This window comes from Passer domesticus, chromosome W (assembly GCF_036417665.1).
Source record: "Passer domesticus isolate bPasDom1 chromosome W, bPasDom1.hap1, whole genome shotgun sequence".
Classification (NCBI taxonomy): Eukaryota; Metazoa; Chordata; class Aves; order Passeriformes; family Passeridae; genus Passer; species Passer domesticus.
Window position 1 is genome coordinate 17,012,494 of NC_087511.1, and position 24,023 is coordinate 17,036,516.

The following is a 24,023-nucleotide window of genomic DNA, read 5'->3' on the forward strand; positions in this document are numbered from 1 at the left end:
GCATACAGTGAGCTGCCTTGGAAATGGAAGGGGTCATGCACCCTGGGGTTGATCAGGCCAGCTTTCTTCACCTTGCCTCGATCAGAAAGCAGCTCACTAGGGGCTCCCCTATACAAGACCATGGACTGTCAAAAGAGAAAGGTAAGAAAGAAATTCCCAATTTTTGAAGGTAGCCTGAAATGGGGGGGGGGGAGGAATGGCCTGCAGAACGTATTGTCGAATATTATGGGCCCACTACCTGGATGGTAGTTGGGGTTACCGTACCCCGATATATCTCCTGAGCTGGTTAATCAGGCTCCAGGCAGTGGTAGAAATCGTATGCAACCACACTGCAGATGCACTGGAGTTACTATCAAGGCAGCATTCTCAGATGAGGGCTTTTGTCTACCAGAATAGAATAGCATTGGATTACCTATTAGCGGAAGAAGGGGGAGTATGTGGGAAATTCAATGAGTCTGAATGCTGTATTGAAATTGACAGTTATGGGGAGACTATCCGAGGACTTGCAGCTGAAATAAAAAGGGTTGCCCATGTACCCATCCAGAACTGGAACTCGATCCTAAATGCTTCCTGGTGGGACAACCTGTTTAATGGGGCATGGTGGAAGAAGTTAATATTCTTTATTCTCTGTTCCATATCTGGAGTCATCTTCCTACCCTCTCTGATCCCTTGCTTTATCTGATACACTCAGTAGTACAAGGGGTGCAAATCGCTGCCATGCCAATGGACCCAAAAATTGCAACAGGGAAAAATAACCCAGTGTCGAAAATTATGAAATTAGAGGAGGATACTCCACATAAATGGGCAGCTAACGCCCTAGCTCAATTTGAAAAGCAAATTGAGCAAAACAGATTAGAACTCAGGAAATACAAGGAAATACCTCAGGACGATTAAAAAGGGGAAGTCACATGTATAGATTCACTAAAAAGCTAAAAATAAAACACATGGGTTAATTTTTAGAATAATCCACAAATTAATGTGTTGATAAAAGAGGGGAGGGAATTGTTAGAAATATGGTTAGTAATTAGTGGAAATAAAAGATGTATAAAATATATATGTGTAAAGCAGATGGGCAGAGTGGCATCACCTCATTTACATGCGAAGGAAACCTCGGCTGCACAGGAGATGGGCATTCACAGAAGCATGCACCCAGCAAGTGATGATGGCCCGGACGAGATACCTATCTGAGATGACCAGAGCCATCAACACCTTCCATCTGAATGCCAGATTCCAGGAATCAGGGAAGTGTATTATCCTATTCCCGGACAAAGGTTTTGTGCAGCCAGAACCGAAGAATGAAACCAACTTGAATAAGAAGAACTTAGAAAGAGACAAAGAGACTCTGCCGCAGGCAAAATAAATTGTATAAGAACTGATACCTCGGAGCAGCCAGTGTGGATGAGGAGAATTTGGTGCTAGGGAGACCAATCTCACATCCACCCGGCTCACCTCCCGGGGGTGGTACGCTGTCTGATTGATTGGTGGCTGTCGGGACTGTATTATGGTCACAAAATAAATTTTATTTTTAATTTTTTATCAAAATTGGCTATTTTTCATTTTTCATTTATAACAGTAGTCATAGAATGGGAGGATGGAAGGAGAAACAGAGTGTTCTTGGGAGGGATATACCAAAGTTCAACAAGGAGCTATCTGGCCTTTGACTGGGAAGAACCCCTAGTTGAAAGAGTGCTTAGAAACCCCTTGAGGTGGGGTCTGGAAGGGGTCATTCCATTTCATGTGCGGACTGACAGTTTTTCACTGGGAGCCGGACTGGCACACAGCTTGGGTTCTCCTTCGATGTAGAGAGTGTCAGAGGAGGTGGTATTGTATTTCCTACAGACGGAAACCTGCCTGTCATGCATGTATCCCTGAATTGCTGGGATATTATAACCAAGAGGTACATGCAAGGTGTGAAATAGAGAGTTTAACCTGTGGAAAAAGTCACCTAGTCCCTGAGACCTGCGATGTTTTTGAAGAAGATTGGGAAAGGGTAAAGAAGTGGCACAGCCATATTAAAAGGAAGAACTAAGGAATTTTTTTCTCTCCCCAGTGGTAAAAGTTAATGGTTTATTATTATCTACTAATTAATAAATTAGTTATCAATATTTCATTATCAATATAACTACTTAACTAATTAAATCATTATTATTTGCTTATATCTTTTAATATAATTAATTATTAAATTTCTTTTGAACAAAAAAAGAGTTTTTATTTTTGAGACTCCTATTTGAACATTCGGAACTGAGTAAGCTAAGCTTGCTCTAAAAAGAAATAATGGGAGCCAGGCAAAGTAAGGAAGTACCTAAAGGCCAGCCCATTAGGGTGCGTCTTAGCACATTGGAGAGAAATAGCAGGCAAAGGGGGCACGGAAAATAAAAAAAGCCTAATTAAATATTGCTCCCATTGGTGGCCATTATATCTCCTAGAGGACTGGGGCAAGGTGGCCTCCTACAGGTACATTGGAATATAATACTCTGTTACAGCTAATGTTGTTTCTGTGGAGAGAAGGGAAATGGGAGGAGATTTCTTATTGTGATATGTTTTTGTCCCACTGAAATAACCCTGATTGGCAAAGGGACTGTGGCATCAGAGGCCCCTCTGACCCCCTCGTTCTGGCTCTTGAAAGAGAAAACAGAAGCAAAACGGGAGAACTTAAACGGTGCTGCTCGGCCTGTAGCATAAGACAGAGATGCACCAGGACAGATAAAGTTTATTGTGCAGCACTAGAGGAACAAGAATAAGATCTAAGCAACCTATTTAGCCCTCACTTGGGAAGGCAGGGGGGAAGAGGTAGGGACTTGGGAGGGGCACCAGCACCACCTCTGCCACCTCCCCCTAATGAGAGAGAAATAGATCTCATGGAATCTCCTTCTCCACCTATTCCACCTATTCCTCCTGCTACTCCTGTTCCAATCCTACTCCTATTCTTCCTACTCCTACTCCTACTCCTCCTCCTCCTCCTTCGGAGAAGACACCAGCTCCAACCCCTCCAGTCAGCCCAATTGCATCCTGAACCAGAGGACAAATACTGCAGGCCCCTTTGCGGGAGACAGTAATACCAAGCAGAGAAAGGATATTGGTTAAGGTGCCCTTCTCCACCCTTGATTTGGAAGCATGGGAAAGGGTTGCGGGAAATTACCGAAATGACCCAGTAAACTGCTAAACATCTATGATACATTATGAAGCAGCACAATCCAGACTGGGGTGATATTCAATTATTATTATTAGACGCATTCACTGAAACAGAAAAACAGTTGGTTTTTAAAACAACAGGGGACCTGGTAGCAGACCACTTTAGACAAAAACAAGTGGATCTAAAGGAACATTTTCCACTTCAGGACCCAGGCTGGAACCTGAACCAATCAGCAGAAAGACAGAGGCTAAAGAATTATCAGGATTGGATTATATTGGAAGTGGAAAGAGCAATGCCTAAAACTATAAATTGGTCAGCTTTATATGCTATTAAACAGGGACCCTGAGAATCCCCTACAGAGTTCCTAGACCACCTGAGAAACGCAATGTGATGCTGTATACCATTGGACCCTGCATCTGATGTGGGGATACAACAACTAATTAATCTATTTTTGGGACAGTCCACAAGGGATATTAGGCACAAACTCCAAAACATCCGAGAAGAAGATGCACAGAATTTAGAAACTTTATTGGGGGAGGCCTGGAGAGTCTTTAGCAACAGACAAGAGGGGTATAAACGAGGAATGAAAAACTTAATAGCAATAGTGCAGGAGGAATGGAGAGAAAAACGTGAAAGCGGGCAGGGACCACCCAAGCAAGGCCCTCCTCGATTAGGCAGAAATCAATGCGCAAACTGTAAGAAACAGGGCCATTGGAAGAAGGACTGTCCAGAAGGGAAACAGAATGGTCAAGGGAATCAAAGGAGAGGAGGGGTGGTTGCCCATGTGCAAGAGGATTAGGGGGGACTGGAGGAAACTACCCCAACAGGCCCTCTCATTGTAAAACTGAAGCTGGGGGAAATGGAAAAAAAAGTAAAATTCCTAGTCAACACTGGGGCAACATACTCGGTTCTAATCACAGCCTTGATGCCCATAGGGGATGATTATGCTATAGTTACGGGAGCGACTGGCCAAACTGAAAAGGCATTTTTCTTTAGGCCGCTGAAATACAAACTGGGAAAGCAGTGGGGGATCTACAAATGTCTATATATGCCCAACTCCCCTGAGCCACTTTTGGGCAGAGATTTGCTGGGACAATTACAGGTACCTATTACATTTAAAAATGGGGAAATTACTCTAGAGGTAAATGATCAAAAGTATATAGAAATATTGAGTTTGATATTAACCACTAGCGAAGTCACAAGGGAAACTGAAATTTATGAAGAGATAATGAGTCAGGTATTCCTTGGGGTATGGGCCTCTGATGTACCAGGGAGAGCAAAAAAATGCTCCCCCTATACAGAACAAGCAAAAAGAGGGAAAGCAACCTGTCAGGGTTAAACAGTATCCCTTGAGGAGGGAGGATAAGGAAGGAATTATCCCAGTAATTGAGAACTTTTTGCATCTAGGATTATTAAAATAATGTCAGTCTGATTTTAATACCCCCATCCTACTGGTTCGCAAACCTGATGGGTCATACTGGTTAGTACAGGATCTGCGAGCTGTGAACAAGGTAACTGAAGATCTGTATCCTGTGGTGGCCAATCCATACACATTATTAACTTATTTAACACCCAAACTAACTTGGTTTACCGTTTTAGATTTGAAAGATGCCTTCTTTTGCCTTCCTATCCATGAATCCAGCCAGAAAATTTTTGCATTTGAATGGAAAAGTCCTAAAAGCGGGCGAAGAACTCAACTTACATGGACAGTACTCCCGCAAGGATTTAAAAACTCACCCACTTTGTTTGGAGAACAACTTGCAAAGGAATTAGAGACCTGGGAAGCCCCTTCAGAGGAAGGGAAGCTGCTACAGTACATAGATGACATCCTGATAGCCACATGGACAAGGGAAGCATGTGTGGCCTGGATGGTAAGCCTCTTGAACTTTCTGGGGCTCCAAGGGTACTGGGTATCAAAGAAAAAGGCTCAAGTAGTAAAACAGGAAGTAACCTATCTGGGTCACGAAGTCAGTGCTGGACAAGGTACCCCGGGCCAAAGCCAGAAGGAGGCAATATGCCAGACTTCAAAACCTGAGACTGCAAAAGAACTACAGACTTTCCTGAAGATGATGGGGTGGTGCAGGTTATGGATCTATAACTATGGACTGTTTGTTAAGCCCTTGTATGAACTTATTGCAACTGAAAGCAGGGACACCCAATGGACAAAGGAAGCTATGCAGGCTTTCCACCAGCTGAAAAAATCCCTCATGTCAGCTCCAGCTCTGGGATTGCCAGAGGTGAGTAAGCCTTTCCTTTTGTTCTCCCATGAGAAACAAGGAATTGCTTTGGGAATATTAGCACATGACCTCAGCCCGTACCGGAGAGCAGTTGCTTACTTCTCTAAGCAATTGGATGCAGCAGCTAAAGGGTGGCCTGGATGCCTCAGAGCCGTTGCAGCAGTCGTACTGAATATCCAAGAGGCATGTAAATTCACCCTGGGCCAGAAAATGTCTGTGCTAGTGTCTCACATGGTGTCTGCAGTGCTAGAGGTGAAAGGCGGGCATTGGCTTTCCCCACAAAGATTTCTGAGATACCAAGCTATTATGGTGGATGGTGGAGCAAGATGATGTAGAGATAGTGGTGACTACTAACACTGTCAATCCAGCCTTCTTCCTCAGTGGAAACCAAGGGGAACCAGTGGAACATGGCAGCCTGGAGACCATCGAGGCCACCTATTCCAGCTGCCCTGACTTGAAGGACATCCCTTTCGAGAATGCAGAAATCTGGTTTACTGATGGAAGCAGTTATGTCATCGGTGGAAAACAACACTCTGGGTACACAATTACTACATGCAAGGAGGTAATAGAATCTGGACCCCTGCCAACGAACACCTCTGCACAAAAGGCCGAGATAGTTGCTCTAACTTGGTCCTTGGAATTGGCAAAAGGGAAAGAAATAAACATATATACAGACTCAAAGTATGCATTTGTGTAGTGCATGCTCATGGAGCCATTTGGAAAGAAAGAGGACTGCTGAACTCTCAAGGGAAAAACATTAAACATGCATCAGAAATACTGCGACTCCTAGAAGCAGTCCAGTTGCCAGAGAAAGTGGCAATCATGCACATTAAGGCACATAAAAAAATAAACTCAGTATTGGAAGAAGGGAACGAGCTGGCGGATAGGGAAGCAAAAGAAGCAGCAAAAAACAAGGTAATAACTGAGGCGGCCCTGATTCCAGACAGGCAAATTTCCCTTGAAGGTAAGCCAAAATACAACAAATTAGACAGGAAATAGATCTATGAGCAGAAAGGAACCTATAACCAAGAGGGATGGGCCACCATAGAAGGAAAATTAGTTATACCCTCCTGTTTATTATGGTCCCTAATAAGGGAAGAACACCAGAAAACACATTGGGGAATTGATGCCCTACATAAACATCTAAATGAAAGGATCATTGCTAGAAATTTAAGAGCCACTATCACCCAAGTGACTCGACAATGTGACCTTTGCCTCCAGACCAACCCCAAGAACATTCCCAAACCAAAACTTGGCCAGATTGGGAAGGGCCATGGACCTGGGCAGCAATGGCAAATAGATTTCACGGAATTGCCAAGAAAAGCGGGGTATAAGTTTTTACTGGTGCTAACAGATACATTTTCAGGATGGCCAGAAGCATTCCCCACCAGGACTTCTAAAGCTCAGGAGGTAACAAAGGTATTGGTACAGGAAATCATACCAGGCTTTGGAGTCCCAGCCACAATGTCCTTGGATAGAGGACCACATTTTATCATAAAATTAGTGCAACAGGTTAGCCTATACTTGGGCATAGACTGGGAACTTCACACCCCATATAACCCACAATCAGGTGGTCAGGTAAAGAAAATGAAACATTTGATCAAACACCAAATTGTATGATTGGGACAAGAGGCTAATTTGCCACGGCCTCAATCCCTCCCATTAGCACTGCTGTGGATTCAAACCAAACCCAGGACTAAGGAAAAGCTAAGTCCCTTTGAATTGCTTTATGGGAGACCATATGGGGTGCAGAAGGGAATGTCTTCCCAGGACATATTGCTAACCTCTTATATGATTGCTCTGAGCAAACAACTCAGAGCAATTGAAAAATATGTGGCTGGAACTCGGGGTACGGGGCTCTGTTGTACCAGTACATGACATACAACCTGGAGACTATGTATACGTTAAGTCTCTGTCCTAGGGTGACATTATGATACTTGTATCCCAAGTCATCTGTTCTGTTTATGCTGGATATTATGTTCTGTGCCTTCAAGACTGGCTCTGAAAAGCAAACTTTTGTTTTGTTATCAGCCTGCTCACTCCCCCAGTCCGTGGGACACAGACAACGCAGTACATAGTGCTGCTTTTGCTTTTTGCTCTTGCTTTCACTTTTGCCCTTGCTCCTGCTTTTGCTCTTGCTTTTACTTTTGCTTGTTAGTTTAGCTAGGCAGTCCGAATTTTCCCTGGACTGTTTTTCTTTCCCTTTTCTTGGAACCATTCGAACCTGCTCCGGACTGGGACCTGGAAACACTGGGAGTTTGCACTTTGTGGCCTGCAGCAGCCATTCCCAGTGCTGGAGGGACCGATAACAGTGACCACTTCCAGGAGACACTTACTGAATTTGTCATCTTTTCAAAGCGGTGAAAGAGTTTTGTCATCCAGTATTGTTCATTTTGTGTGCTGGGGGGTGCTTTGTCTGTTAAATAAGCAGGTTCTTTCCACTTCTCTCTGAGGAATCCTTCCCGAACCAGTTGGTGGGAGGGGCCATGTGGGTTTGCTTTCTGGAGGGGCCCCCTTTGGAGGTTTTCTCCCAGATTTGCCCTAAACCGGGACAGTGTCATACAGAGAAGGCCCTGGAACCACAATGGGAGGGACCGTATCAAGTGCTCCTTACTACCTTCATTGCAATCAAGATTAAGGAACAAAACACTTGGATCCACCACAGCCATGTTAAGAAAGCTCCAGAAGCCCCTTGGAGAATAACACCGGGTGATGGTGAACTGAAACTGAAACTTACCCGGACAAAATTAATGCATCATGGTGGGTGGGGATTTGTGCTGAAGTGTTGTTTACAATCATAGTTGTAATCCAAGAATTAGAAAGTACTCCTAGCCAGAGCAATGCTGAATGGCCTTGGTCCCAAGCCTTTACTCAATACACCAGATCCATGGGAAAACCTTCCAATATAAAAGGTTTAAACCTAGCAACTGTGGTCATGTGCAGAAACCAAATATATAAAAGGCAGGAGTGGCAGAAACAGAGGTTATGGTCACTTCAAGGGACCCTAGGGGAGGTAGTTAAGATAGGGTGTTGAATGATTAATGAGACTACCCATAGTAAGGCAACCCAAATCAGTGTAAATAAGCACCGGAAGATTTGCAATCATCCAAATTAATTAGACTGTTGGTATAACTTCACATTAAGACAAACTGCGGACATGGTTTGCCTCTGGGCTCGCAACACCATTGGGCTGTCTTTCAAATTTAAAATAAATGCTATAGCTAAGCCCATTACAACCCACCCCAGCACTCAAGCTGATCAAAATCGAGAGACATACTCAGATAAGCACCAAGGGACCAAAGCGCAAGCGCAAAGAAGAAAAGTTCAAAAGTTCAACCATGAGGAAGATCACGGCCTTCAGCCTCAGAGACCATCACTGTGAATAACACATGCTCAGAACGACATGGATCTAATTACCATGCGAGGTGAGGACAGGCGGGGCCAGGGGTTGAATATGCATGAAAAGGTTGAGCAATGTAATGTATATGGAACACCTTTGTGAATAAAAGATGGGGCTAAGACCAGGGCTTGGGGCACAAGTTTTCACAAGAGCTCCCTTTGCTCTCTTGCTCTCGGCATAGGAGGAGGACACTTGAGCTGTTTTATACTGTGGGGATGTTAAAAATACATATTATAATATTGGCTTTTCGCAAATATTAATGGATGCTATATGTAAAATGTTAAAGTAACTTTGCTATAAAGATATAGTTGGGTTTTTTTTATTTCTGTTGTTAACTAAACATAGTCGTTGTTAACTAGTTGTTAACTAGACATAGTAGTGAAATACCTGATATAGTATGCTTCTGTTAAAATGCCTCCTTGGTTGGGATAGCATTCAATGAACATGTGATGGAGACCCCTGCTACTGACATGCCAATTTTCAGCACCCACCATCTGTAGAAAATATGGACCAAAGCCCAAACTGGAGGTGATAACAAGAACGGACCAAAACCACAGCCAAGAAATGCACATGGTCTAAAAAGGCGGACCTAAGAAGGAGCCATGCTAAACAGTTCTTGGAATATGTAAACTAGTTTTGGGAAATTTTTAAATATGCATAATTGTTTAAGAATATGCAATAGGCTGATGCAATAGGAAAGGTATTTAAACGGCATCTCCAAAATAGCAGGTGTGCTCTCGGTGGAATGCCAAGCACCCAGCCGTAAATCTTTGCTTTATTGTCTTTGTCTCCTATTGTCCTTTATTAAACTTTTAAATTTTTACATGAGAATGAACCTAATTTTTCACAGGGAGAATCCACTGCCACTGTGGAGCCCAGCCCTGTACTGCTTCTTCTTCCTTACTGTGGGTGAACCTTTGCTTATAAGAGCAGCCATTGCACTGGGACCTTATTAACACCTGATCTAACTGCAAAGGACCCTCACCATCTATTCGGGTGCCTCAGGGGAAAACTCGGGATCCCGAACCCCTCCCCCTCTGCAGGAGCCTCTCCCGGCTGTGTTCAGGAGCCCGGCTCCCACTGTCCAGCCGCACTGTTTTTTCTGTCACTGCTCCAGGTTCTTCGCTACACTGTAACCAGCACCCTGTGTCTGCTGGGACACCCCACGGCTTCTGCTACAGCTGCAGAGTTTTTGTTACATTTTGGTTGCCACTCCAGGGTCTGCTCATCCCTGCTGTTCCAGCTTGCTGCTTCCAAGGTTCCTGCTACAGCTTATTTTGCTATCTGGAGGGGCACTAGGACTGACTGCTCCCTCCCCATGAGAGTTTGTCAAGGAAGCCCTTTTCCATCTCTTCTGCTGGCTGCACCTGCCATTACCAGGTGAGAGAGAGGCAGCTGAGCTTGTGCCACAGCAGCCCCTGCAGCCATGGGAGAATCATCGCACCTGACCTGCCCAGCCAGGAGCCACCAGTGCCCCTGCCGGCTGTGATCGTAACTACACCAAAGGGGAAAGTGCTTGACAGCCAAGAGAAGGCTGTTACTGGGTTTCTGGTTTTGATTGTTGTTGCTGCTATTGTTATTGTTTGTTTGCCTTGTTATATATACTAGTAAAGAACTGTTATTCCTTTTCCCATATGTTTGCCTGAAAGCCCCTTAAGTTCAAAGTTATAATAATTCAGAGGGAAGGGGGTCCATTCCAAAGGAGCTTCCTGCCTTCTTTGGCAAACACCTGTCTTTCAAACCAAGACAAGTGGCTAAGCCACTATCCATCATATTTGAGAAATCATGGTAGTCTGGTCAAGTTCCCATGACTGGAAAATGGGAAACATAACCTCAATATTCAAAAAGGGAAATAAGGCAGACCAGGGAACTACAGACCAATCAGTGTCACCTCAGTGCCCTGCTAAGGCAGGGTCACCCAGAGCAAGTTACACAGGAACATGTCCAGGTGGGTTCTGAATGTCTCCAGAGAGGGAGACTCCATGCCCTCCCTGGGCAGCCTGTTCCAGTGCCTTGCCATCCTCACTGTAAAAAAGTTCTTTATGATGAGGTGAAACATCTGCATTTTAGTTTATGGCCATTGCTCCTCATTCTGTCACTGGGCATCACTGAAAAGAGTCTAGCACCATCCTCTTAGCACCTGCCTTTAAGATATTTATATGCATGAATGAAATCCTGTCCTGGGGTGACTTTATGATGCTTGTATCCTCAATCGTCTATTCTGTTTATGCTGGATATTAAGTTTTTCACCTTTAAGACTGCTTCCGAGAGTGAAGGAGGCACAGAAGCACGCAGCTTGTTTTCAGAAACTGCATTCACTCCTCCACATTCCTTCTCCTCGACTGTGTTGTCTGCATCATGAACAGACAGCAGGAGAGAGCTCTCCTTTGCTTTTTAGTTAGTTTTTAGCTAGCTGAGGCAGAGAAGGTCCCCAGACTGTTTTTTTTTTTTTTCTTAGAACTGTTCAAACCTGCTCTGGACTGAAAACTCAGAAGAGCACCAGGAGCTCGCACCTGTCGCCCACCAGGGCCTAGGCCTGGGCCATGGCATTTTCCAGCACTGAAGACATTGATAAGAGACTAAGAGAGCCGAGCTACACTCCACGACAAGGACTTTCTGAATTTACCATCTCTTCAGAACGAGAGGTTTGACTGTTTAATGCTATTCATTTTTTATGCTTGTGAATATTTTGCTTGTTAAATAAGAAGTTTTTTCTACTTTTCTCCAAGGAAATCTTTTCCCAAACCAGTAGGGGGAGGGGCTGCTTGAATTTGCTTTTCTAGAGGGACCCCATTTGGAGGTTTCCTCCCAAATTTTGTCCTAAACCAGGACAGATCCTCACTCAGTCTTCTCTAGACTAAACAGGCCCAGCTCCCACAGTCTCTCCCCATAAGAGAGATGGTCCAGTTCCTTCATCATCTTTGTGGCCTTCTGCTGGACCCTGTGCTTGACAAACTTGGTGGCCTCGATAATAGGGTTACAACATTGGTGGATGAGAGAAGAGCGACTGTTGTCATCTACCTGAACTAGTATAAAGCATTTGACACTATCCTGCACAACATAGTAGTCTCTAAATTAGAGAGACATGGATTTGACAGATGGACCACTTGGTGGATAAGGAATTGGCTGGACAGTTGCACTCAAAGAGTTGATGTCGCTATAGGACACAAAACAACACGATGCAAACACACTGCTGTTCTCTAGGTTGAAAAGGGAAGTTTATTTTCTGACTCCAGCATTTATAGATTTCTAAAGGTGACAGTGGATTGGAGGGTGAAAGTGCCACCTCTCCAATGACACTGGACAAACCAACAGTCCATCAAATTTCTCCTCCTCCATAAAAGAATGCAAAACAATAAGTTGTTTACAGAAAGTGTGTGAGAAAGTTTGCTACAAGAATGTAAACATCAGAAGGCTTAGAAAATCTTAAAAAATCAGGGCGACAAGTTACAGTCAATGGCTCAATGTCCAAGTGGAGACCAGTGATGAGTGTTGTTCCTCGGGGGTTGGTATTGGGACCAGCGCTGTTTAACATCTTTGTTGGTGACATGGGCAGTAGGATTGAGTGCACCCTCAGCAATTTTGCTGACAACACCAAGCTGTGTGGTGTGGTTGACATGCTGGAGGGAAGGAATACCATCCAGAGGGACCTGGACAGGCTTCAGAGTTGGGCACATGTGAAATTCATGAAGTCCAACAAGGCCAAGTGCAAGATCCTGAACCTGGGTTAGGGCAATTCCAAACATGGATACTGGCTGGGCAACGAGTAGATTGAGAGCAGGCCTGCCAAGAAGGACTTGGAGGTATTGGTAGATGAGAAACTGAATATGAGCTGGCAATGTGTGCTCACAGCCCAGAAAGTGAATCACATTCTATACTGTATCAAAAGCAGTGTGACCAGCAGGTCGAGAGGTCATTTTCCCCTTCTACTCTGCTTTTGTCAGACCCCGCCTGGAGTACTGCATCCAGCTCTGGGGGTTCCAGCATAAGGACATGGACCTGTTGGAGTGAGTCCAGAGGAGGCCATGAAGATGATCGGGGGCTGGAGCACCTCTGCTATGGAGACAGGCTGGGAGAGCTGAGGGTGTTCAGCCTGGAGAAGAGAAGGCTCTGGGGAAACGTTATAGCAGCTTTCTAGTACATAAAGGGGGCCCACAGGAAAGATGGGGAGGGACTCTAGCAGGGAGTATAGTGATGAGGGGAAATGATTTTAAACTAAAATAGGAAAGATTTATATTAGATGTTAGGAAGAAATTCTTTACTGTGAGGGTGGTGAGACACAGATTGCCCAGAGAACTTGTGGATGCTTCTTCTGTGGAAGTGTTCAAGGCCAGGTACATACATCGGAAAAAATTGGAGAAGAAGAGCAAAATTCAGAAGGATAAAAAATTTCCACATCACTTGGGTACTTACAGGATCTGCAGTTGTCAGTGGTCTATAATCCAAACTTCCCCTGAAATCTCTTATCATACACATAATTTCATAATTTGGATTTGTAGCATCAACATCCTAGGGAAATAAGCAACATAATTTCTAATATAATTTTTCCCTGAAATTAACAAATTTCAATAACTTCTAAATTTATTTGTAAAAAAATACACATTAACTGAAATGTTAATTTTTATCCAAAACGCCATAAATGTCTCAACTTCAAGTTTAATGCCTTTTTCTATTCTGATGTAGCTAATTTACTGGTTATAAAGCACAACAATTATATACTTTCTATTTTATATTTTTGGTTGGCATGTATTAGAAAATACTTTTGAATTGAGGAGTCATTAAAATTCTACTCAACAAAGAAATGACTACTGCTTTTTGCCAGAATCTTCACATTAAAGAAACAGTTGAACATTTTGCACAACAGATAACATATACAGTCAATGCTTCTTAATCTGAAATAAATTGACCCAACAGACAAATGGATACACTCTATTATACAGGTACAAAACACACTGCAGAGTACAGTGCAGGTGCCCCAGCCACTCTAAACATAACCCTGCTGTATCCAAGTTGGTTAAAGGAGTTTGATCCTACTTGCTGGTCCTGAGTTAGCTCCTACAGTTACTTGGATGCATTGGAAACTGTTCTAACACTCCTAGACAGCCCCCCCCCCCCCAAAAAAAAAAAAAAAAGCAGAATCAATCCAAATGATACACAGAAGGCTATATTCAGGCACACAAGGTCTCCTGTCCCTAAACCTGGAACCATGAGTATCTGAGTGAATTGACATATAAGAGGCCATGCATAGAGCCCCTCTAAACTTTGCAAAGCCTGAGCTACTGAGCCTACTGTGGGCTGTGCTGGTTCACTGCAGAATCACTCAAATATTCTTCCTGTCAGTTCTCCCTGCAACTATCAGTTTTTACCCCATTTCAGAACATGCTGCTGATGCCATGCATAGCCAGCTCTGGTGCTCAGACCTTATTAAACTTTGCATGGTTTCCTACAAATGAGCTAAAACTCCTTCTGGATCATATCTGATGATGGGCACTTTCATAAAGTACTGCATTAGGGTTAATAAGCTGAAATGGAGCCAGCTCATGTTTCTACACCTGTAACACAGCTGATCCACACTTCAGACAAAACTGTGCCCTGGTAATCAGAAGCTGACTGTACCTTTAAGTTGTTCACGCTGACTACAGTGAACTAAAAAATACTTATAATAAGTCAATTAAAAATGTATTCCTGTTGAAACATTTCCTTCTAGCATTCAGAAAGGGGTATTGCTTATTATGGAAAAGGTATTTGCCTAATATTCTTTAAACTCTGTTTAAAGGTCTTGCCCACCAGATGCCAGTGCTTGGCTAATTTTTGATGCATTTCACAAAAACAACAGAATATGCAAATTACGGATGAAAAGGGTTGTCACAGAAGTGATAAAAAGAAAATTTAAGCTGTAGCACCACATCAAAGAATTTGCTCCAATTATTTGCTCCTCACACATAAAGCCATAGTAATGCTTTGCATTTGTTTAAGTGAATGGAAATTAGAGAATAAGAATTCAAAATAAGTGATTTTAGGTCAACTTAGAAAAATCATTAAACCATGAAATAAATTGCCTGAATTGGTGATGGTATTTCTCATGTCACTAGCAGATTGGTAGTTGCATTGGGTTTGCATGGCCAGGTTTCAGGTAGAGATACGGTTACAGAGGTTGCTTCTCTGAGAAGCTGCAAGAAGCTTCCCCTATGTCCAATAGAGCCAATGACAGCCAGCTCCAAGATGGACTTGCCACCAGCAATGGCTGAACCCATCAGTGATGGTGGTAATGCCTCTGTGATAAAATATTTTTTAAAGGGAAAAAATTACTACATGGAAGTACTTGGGGCCAGAGAAGAGCAGAGTGAGAATATGTGAGAGGAACAACTCTGCAGACACCAAGGTCAGTGGAGAAGAAGGGGGAGGAGGTGCTCCATGTGCCAGAGCAGCCTGTGGCAAAGACCATGGTGAGACATCTGTGCCCCTGCAGCCCATGGAGGTCCATGGGGAGCAGAGGTCCACCCACAGTCCATGAAGACCCACTATGGAGCAGGTGGATGCCCAAAGGAGGCTGTGACCCCATCTGAAGCCCACACTGAATTTGGGTCCTGGCAGGACCTGTGGCCCTGTGGAGAGAGAAGCCCATGCTGTAACAGGTTTACTTGACAGGACTTGTGACCCTGTGGGGGATGCCTGCTGGAGCAGCCTGTCCTTGAAGGATTGCACCCTGTGGAAAGGGACCCACATTGGAGCAGTTTGTGAAGGACTGTAGCCTGTGGGAAGGACTTAAGTTGCAGAAGTTGAGGAGGACTGTCTCCCATAGGAGGGAACTCACGCTGGAGAAGGGGAAGGAGTCCTGTCCCTGAGAAAGAAGCAGAAACAACATGTGATGAACTGACCATGACTCCCAATTCCTGTGTCCCTGTGTCATTGGGGGAAGGACGCAGAGAAATGAAAATAAAGTTGAGACTGGGAATGAGGGAGGGTAGAGGGGAAGGGGTTTGTAGGATTTGTTTTTGTCATAGGTTAAGAAGGAAGTGAGTTTTTTGGGAGGTTGTGGTCAAACGAATCAGTGCTTGGATTTGAATATTGGCACCTGGTTTGGCCACTGAAGGTATGGACTGCCTCTGAGAACACTGGGGGTTAAAAGCAAGAACTCCCAGGAGAACTGTCTCTTGGTCCCGGGGGAGGGGAAGCCATGCTGCTGGGTGAGGTAGGCCAGAGCCTTGGGCAGAGGAGGGGAGTGAAGGCCTTGCAAGATGGAAGGGTGGAGGAGCCCTGAAAAGCATCGGGTCCCCCTCTTACCCCCCGGGAGAGAGAGACAGCCAGTGCCTGTGCTGCCTTGAAATTCGATATCATGGACTGGCAGCAGGGCCGGCCAGAAGGAGAAGTGGGGGATGTGGGCTAAAAAGTGCCAGCCGCTGTGGGAGTTCCGGGCAGACAGAGGCGAATATTTTAACCCCTTTCTAGAATAATGGGAACCTTACAAATACTGATCCTCCTGAATCTGAATGAAGAGAGAGAGAGAGATGAAGCAGTGGGCAAGTGTGATGAAAGTGAGTACAAGTGAGAGATGTTAGAAGAGGTGAGAAGAATCCTAGGTGGGAAGAGATGATAAAGTGGCCTTGAGCTGGACTCTTTCTTGTATGGCCATGGACAGATCCATGTTTTCCCGTGACACAGAGACTGAATTTAGGGGGAGGCAATACCTTGGAGTCAAGAGTGAAGCAGCGGCGTGAACAGAGACGGCTGAGGAGGGTGTGGGATGCCCTCTGTCTTCAGTGGAGAGGAAGATCTCTGTTCATGAGGCCACGAGGCCCCAGGGGGTGAAATTTGGGGGGACTGGTGTCCCAAAGTTGAGAAACTGCTGCTTTTGTTAGAACTGGGTGGAGCATCCTTAAACAGGGAACCCTAAAGGCAGTCCTGGTCCATGTGAAATGGTGAGAACACTGGACATGGAGGGAAGAAGTCACAAGGGCAAATGTTCTCCGGGTGGTGCCACGAGTGACATAACACAAGAGGTTTCAATTGTGTTTCCGGGGGGGAAGCCTATGGTGCAAGGGGAGACTCCTCTCTCCCTGATGGACTTGAGAGTCGATTATCTAAGAAGTGGTGATGAACTGGAAGTTGATTATATGAGAGATGATGACGGGGTGGAAATCTATAATGTCATTTCATGCTGTGGGGGAAAAGGGGGGAGGAGGAGGAATGTGTTTGGAGGGTTTTCATTCTTAGTTTTTTGTCTGTTCCTTTTTAGATGCTGTAGTTAATAAAGTTTGTTTCCTTTATTCCTTAGTTAGAGCCTGCTTTGCTCTGTTCCTGATCACATCTCACAGAAGCCACTAGGGAAAGTATATTTTCATGAAGGCACTGGCATTGTGCCAGGGTCAATCAATGACAGTTTTGTTTCTCATTACCCTACTCTGAGTGGCAATAAATTAAATTAATATCCCAAACTCAAGTCTGTTTTGCCCATGATGGTAATCAGTGAGTGATCTCTCACTACCTTTATCTCAACCCATGAGCCTTTCATCATATTTTCCCTCCCCTGTCCAGCTGAGAAGGGGAGTGATAGAGCAGCTTTGGTGGGCACCTGGCATCTGGCCAGAGTCAGCCCACCACAGGAGTATCTCTTCGGAGAGAATAACACATACACATACAGGCTGCCAACAAGGGGAAAAAAAGCTTTTACACTTCTATGACAGCAAGTAATTTAATATTAATTGATTTTCTCAAAAGATTAATGTAGTGGGTTGACTCTGGCTGGATGCCCAGGCACCCACCAAAGCTGCTCTATCGTTCCTCTTCACAGCTGGAGAGGGAAAAGAAAATATAACGAAGGGTTCATGGGTTGAGATAAGGACTGGGAGAGATCACTCATCAAATACTGTCATAGGTAAAACAGGCTTGAATTAGAGATATTAATTGAATTTATTACTAACAAAATCAGAGCAGAATAATAAGAAAAATAAGACCTTAAAAACACCTTCCCCCCACCCCTCCCTCCTTCCCAGATCAACCTCCTTCCCCCAGTGGCACAGGGAGACAGGGAATGGGGGTTATGGTCAGTTAATCATATGTTGTTTCTGTGGCTGCTCAAGGAGAGGAGTCCTTCCTCTGCTTCATCGTGGGCTTCCTCCCATGTGAGACAGTTCTCCATGAACTTCTCTAACATGAGTCCACCTCACGGGCAATGGTTCTCTGTTAACTGCTGCAACGTGAGTCCATCCCATTGGCAACAGTCCTCCCCAGTTTGCTGCAGCATGGGCCACTCTTCCACAGGTTGCAGTCCTTCAGGGACAGGCTGCTACAATGTGAGTCCCCCACGGGCTCACAAGTCCTACCAGGAGCCTGCTCCAACACAGGCTTCCCACGGGTTCACAGCCTCCTCCTCCTAGGCATCCACCTCCTCTAGCATGGGTCTCCTCCATGGGCTGCAAGTGGATGTCTTCATCCCCATGGACCTCCACGGGCTGCAGGGCCACAGCCTCCTTCACCATGGTCTTCACCACAGGCTGCAGGGGAATCTCAGCTCCAGTGCCCAGAGCAGCTCCTCCCCCTCCTTCTCTACTGACCTTGGTGTCTGCAGAGTTGTTCCTCCCACATGTTCTCACCCTGCTCTTTTCTGGCTGCCCATTGCAACTGCGCAATACATTTTTTTTTCTTTCTTCTTAAATCTGTTATCACAGAGGCATTACCACCACTTCTAATTGGCCCAGCCTTGGCTAGTGGCCCATCTGTCATGGAGTTGCCAGGGGTTGACTCTGCCAGACATGAAGGAAGCTTCTAACAGCTTCTCTGAGAAGCCATCCCTGTAGTCCCCCTGCTACCAAAACCTGGCCATATAAACTCAATAAAACTAACAACTTCATTTCTTTCACATAAGTTTATAACAACTTACTAATAAACTGTTTACATTATGCAAAGCTAATTTATAAATGCATAGACAGGTATAAAGGAAAAAGAAAAAAAATCACAGTTTCACAGTTCAAACATGAATCTAAGAGATCTATAAAACATCAAAGATCATAAAGAACAATTTATTATAATGCTGTAATTATCCCCATGCAGCAGGGGGTTAGGCTTGGGGAAGAGTGGCTGGAAAGCTGCCTAGTGGAAATGTTATGCTAACAAACAGGGAAGGCCTTGTTGGAGATGTGAAGGTTGGGGGCCGCCTTTGCTCTAGTGAACATGTGATTGTGGATTTCAGTATTGGGCAAGGAGGAAGCAGGACAGCATGTATGATTACAACCCTGGACTTCAGGAGAGCTAACTTTAGCCTCTCCATGGATCTTCTTGGACAAATCCCATGGAAACAGACCCTGCAGGGAAGAGGGATGGGTCCAAGAGATTTGGTTGATATTCAAGGATTGCTTCCTCCAGGCTCAAGAACAATGCATCCCGATGATGAGCAAGAAATCGGGCACAGGGGGAAAAAGACCTGCCTGGATGAATGAAGAGCTCCTGTTATTACTCATGCAAAAGCAGGAAACACACAGGAGGTAGAAGCAGGGTCAGGCCACTTGGAATTAATAGAGGTTGTCTGAGTAAGTAGAAATGAAATGAAGAAGGCCAATGCCCATCTGGAATTAAGTCTGGCCAAAGATGTCTAGTATAACAAAAAGGGCTTTTTCAAATACATCAATAACAAAAGGAAAACAAAGGATAATGTGGGCCTATTCCTAAATGGACAGAGGACCCTGGTAACGGAGGACACAGAGAAGACAGAGGTACTGAATGCCTTTTTTGCATCAGTCTTCACTAATAAGACCAGCCCTCAGGGATCTCTGACCCAGGAGAGCAGGGTAAAGGAATGGTGGGAGGAAGATATTCCCTTGGTCAATGAGGATTGGGTCAGAGAACACCTAAGCAAACTGGACATCCAAAAGTCTGTGGGCCCTGAGGGGATGCATCGAGAAGTGCTGAAAGCACTGGCAGACATCATAGGGAGGCCACTCATGATCATCTTTGAAAGGTTGTGGAGATCAGGAGAGATGCCTGAAGAACTGGAAGAAAGCAAATGTCACCCTGGTCTTCAAAAAGGGCAAGAAGGAGGACCCAGGGAATTACTGACTAGTCAGCCTCATCTCAATCCCTGGAAAGGTGATGGAGTGCCTCATTCTGGAGGCCATCTCTATCCACATGGAGAACAAGAAAGTGATAAGAAGCAGTCAGCAAGGATTCACTAAAGGGAAGTCATGTTTGACCAGCCTGATAGCCTTCTAAGATGAAACAACTACCTGAATAGATGAGGAGAGAGCAATGGATTTTGTCCACCTGGACTTCAGCAAGGCTTTCAACACTGTCTCTCACAACATCCTCATAGGCAAACTCAGGGAGTGAGAAATGAATGAGGGGACAGTGAAGTAGGTTGAGAACTGGCTGAACAGTATATCCCAGAGGGTCATGATCAGTGGCACAGGGTTCAGTTGGAGGCCTGTCACTGATGGTGTCCCCCAGGGTTGAATACTGGGTCCAGTATTGTTTAACTTATTAATCAATAACTTGGCTGAAGGGGCAGCTGCCTCCTCAACAAGTTTGCTGGCAACACAAAGTTGGGAGGAGTGGCCGATACCCTGCAGTGCTGTGCAGCCCTTCAGAAGGACTTTGACAGGTTGAATAGATGGGCAGATAGGAACCATTTGAAATTCAACAAGAGCAAATGCAGAGTCCTGCACCTGGGGAGGAATAACCCCCGGCATCAGCACAGGCTGTGGCTGACCTACTGGAAAGCAGCTCTATGGAGAAGGACCTGGGGGTCCTGGTGGACAACAAACTATCCATGAGCCAGCAGTGTGCCCTTGTGGCCAAGAAGGTCAGTGGTATCCTGAGGTGCATTGGGAAGAACATTTCCATCAGGTCGAGGGAGGTGATCCTGCCTCTCTACTCACAGAATCATAAAATGGCATGGGTTGAAAGGAACCTTAAAGATCATCTAGTTCCAACCCCCCTGCCAAGGATAGAGACACTTTTCACCAGACCAGGTTGATCAGAGCTCCATCCAGCCTGGCCTTAAACACTTTGAGAGATAGGGCATTCACAAGTCTTCTGGGCAACCTGTTCCAGTGCCTCACCACCCTAACAGTCAAGAATTTCTTCCTAATATCTAATCTAAACCTACTCTCAGTTTGAAGACATTCTCCCTTGTCCTGTCACTCCATGCTCTTGTAAAAAGTCCCTCTCCATCTTTCTTGTACGTGCCCTTCAGGTACTGGAAGGCCGCAATTAGGTCATTCCAGAGACTTCTCTCCAAGCTGAACAAACCCAATTCTCTCAGCCTTACCTCATAGGAGAGGTGCTCCATTCTCTTAACCAACTTGGTGACCTCCTCTGGACTTGCTCCAACAGGTCAATGTCCTTCCTGTCCTGGGGACCCCAGAGTTGGATGCAGTACTCAAGGTGGGGTCTCACCAGAGCAGAGGGGCAGAATCACCTCCCTCAACCTGCTGGCCATGCTTCTGATGCAGCCCAGGACATGGTTGGCTTTCTGGGCTGCCAGCACACATTGTAAGCTCATGTCTAACCTCTCATCCACCAGCACCCCCCAAGTTCTTCTCATCAGGGCTGCTCTCAATCAGTTCATCCCCAAGCCTGGATTGATACTTGGGGTTGCCCCAAAGCAGATGCAGCACCTTGCACTTGGTCTTGTTAAACCTCATGACATTCCCATGTGCCCACTTCTTGAGCTTGTCCACGTCCCTCTGGATGACAACCAGTCCTTTAGGTGTACCAACCACAGCACTGAGTTTGCTGCCATCAGCCTTAATGAGGCCACATCTGGAGTGCTGTGTCCAGTTCTGGGCTCCTAAGTACAAGAGGGACATGGAGATCCTGGAGCGGATCCAGCAGAGAACTACTAAGTTGATCACAGGTCTGGATAACCTCTTTTACAATGAAAGGCTGAGAGAGTCGTGTGGGAAAGACATTTTGTGCTGTTCTTGTGAGCCAGCGAAGGCTTCCTGGAGATAAGGAAAGCCCCGTATCTCTCTCAAGGAACACACCAAGGCTATCACTATGGCAACGTGATGGAAGAGGGAAACTTAAAAGATACGGACGTTAGCTGGCTTACAGAATGACGTGGCTCCCTGGTTACCTATTGGGAACTTTGTTTCTTTTTTATTACCAATGGGCAATGTATGTTTCTGTTAGGTAAATGTAAATATCTTGAAAAACTATAAAAGCAACATGTTGCTGCAATAAATCTCTCTCATACACCCTTCTGATGGAGTCTGGGTGCTTTGTGCCGTGTCGCACTCTATAGCGACAGAGTTGGGCTTGTTCAGCCTCAAAAAGAGATGACTGAGAGGGGACCTCATCAATGTGACGGAGAAGGAAGACTCGTTCACCAGATGATGATCTACAAGTCTCGTCTTTATTCCCGAATCGCCAATTATTATACACCTTTTAATTGGCTCATGCATAATGCAAAATCCCAGCTCACCATTGGCTAATTAGTTATCAGCTATCTACGTGCTGTTTTGGTGCAACTACTACTACTTTCCCAAGCTGTTTTGCTTTACCACCTGTTTTGTGCATTACTTCATCCGTGGGACAAGGACACAGTTTAATTGGAATGGCAACTCCCCTCATTCTCTATCTCGGTCAAATTAATCTCACTGTGACCTTTAGCTCAGAGCCAGCTTGTTACAAAGCTCTCAACATCAATGTATATAAATATCTAAAGGGTGGGTGCCAAGAGGCTAGACTCAGTCTCTTCTTGGTGGTGCCAAGCAATAGGACAAGACACAATGGGCAGAAACGGATGCCCAGGAAGTTCCATCTGAACATGAGGAAGAACTTCTTTACTGTGCAGGTAACCGTGCACAGGAACAGATTGCCCAGAGCAGTTGTGGAGTCTCCCTCACTGGAAATATTCAAGAACCACCTGAATGCAATCCTGTGTAATGTGCTCTGGGATAACCCTGCTTGAGCAGGGAGGTCAGACCAGAAGACCCCATTGTGGTCCCTTCCAACCTTACCCATTCTGTGAAAAGGACCTGGGGGTGCTGGTCAACAGCAACTGAACATGAGCCAGCATGTGCCCAGGTGGCCAAGAAGGCAAATGGCATCCTGGCTTGTCTCAGCAATAGTGTAGCCAGGAGGACCAGGGCAGTGACCATCCCCCTGTACTTGGCACTGGTGAGGCTGCACTTGGAATTCTGCGTTCAGTTTTGGGTCACTCACAACAAGAAAGACATTGAGGTGCTGGAGTGTGTCCAGAGAAGGGCAACAGAGATGGGGAAGGGTCTAGAGCAAAAGTCTGATGAGGAGCAGATGAGGGAGCTGGGGGGTGAGCTCAGTGTGGAGAAAAGAAGGCTCAAGCGACTTTATTGCTCTCTACAATTCCCTTACAGGAGGTTGTGGTGAGGTGGGCATTGGCCTCTTCTCCCAAGTAACAAGTGACAAGAAAAGAGGAAATGGCCTCCAAATATTTGTTTCACAGAAAGGGTTGTCAAGCACTGGAACATGCTGCCCAGGGAAGTGATAGAATCACCATCCCTGGAAGCGTTCAAAAAACATGTGGATGTGGCACTTGGGGGCATGGTTTAGTGGTGAACACAGTGGTGCCAGGTTGATGGTTAGATTTGGTGATCTTAAAGGCCTTTTCCAACCTTAACCATTCTATGATTCTATTAATGTCTCCTGTAGACTAACAGCCCTATCTAAATGCCAAATATTTGATTATTTTCATTAATATATTTTCCTTAAGCAATAGCTGTCATCAGGACCTCATTTTTAAATAAAACACAGAATGCTAAGCAATTGTAAGCAATTATTTCTGTAGGAAAGAAAAGAAGGGGGAGCCAACTAAATAAATATTTATCAAAGCAATGCAACCATGTACCAAAATACTTATTGAAACCACATACAGGATGAAAGCATTTAAATTCAAGATTGTTATAGTTCATAAAAATTGTTGAAGACTGAAAAAAAGCACATAATTTTGCAAGCAACTTCTTTTCCTGATATACATTTTCCATCTGAGCTAAAAATACTGACCTGAGCTCTTTTTTCTCTAAGTTCCTGCTGCTGTAACCTTCTTTTTTCACGTTTCTCTTGCAGTTTTTCAACCTCTTTCACACAACTGGACTTTCTACGTGCTTAAAGAAAATAAAGTCAAAAAATATTTTTAATGTTGCATGAATTTAGCATTTATACCATAGCATTTCAATTCTATTAATTTATGAATAATTAAAATGCATTCATTTATATCAAGTATCTTCAAGCATATCAGTATTAGCACAAAATAATTACAGCAATTTAATTTCTAAAA

The 24,023-nt window shown here is 44.8% G+C and overlaps 1 protein-coding gene across 7 annotated transcripts in view; it reads right to left on the reverse strand.

Moving 5' to 3' along the window:
• LOC135289157 (kinesin-like protein KIF2A) overlaps positions 1-24,023 on the reverse strand; it is a 126,889-nt gene that overhangs the window by 74,140 nt on the left and 28,726 nt on the right. For all 7 annotated transcript variants that reach the window (XR_010351954.1, XM_064402577.1, XM_064402578.1 and 4 more), the window contains 2 exons: positions 23,750-23,850; positions 13,184-13,279 (listed from right to left, as the gene is read on the reverse strand). Coding sequence is in view for 6 of the 7 variants with exons in the window: in XM_064402577.1 (XP_064258647.1) it covers positions 13,184-13,279; positions 23,750-23,850 (197 nt within the window). In the remaining variant the exon portion in view is untranslated. The remainder of the gene's footprint in view (positions 1-13,183; positions 13,280-23,749; positions 23,851-24,023) is intronic.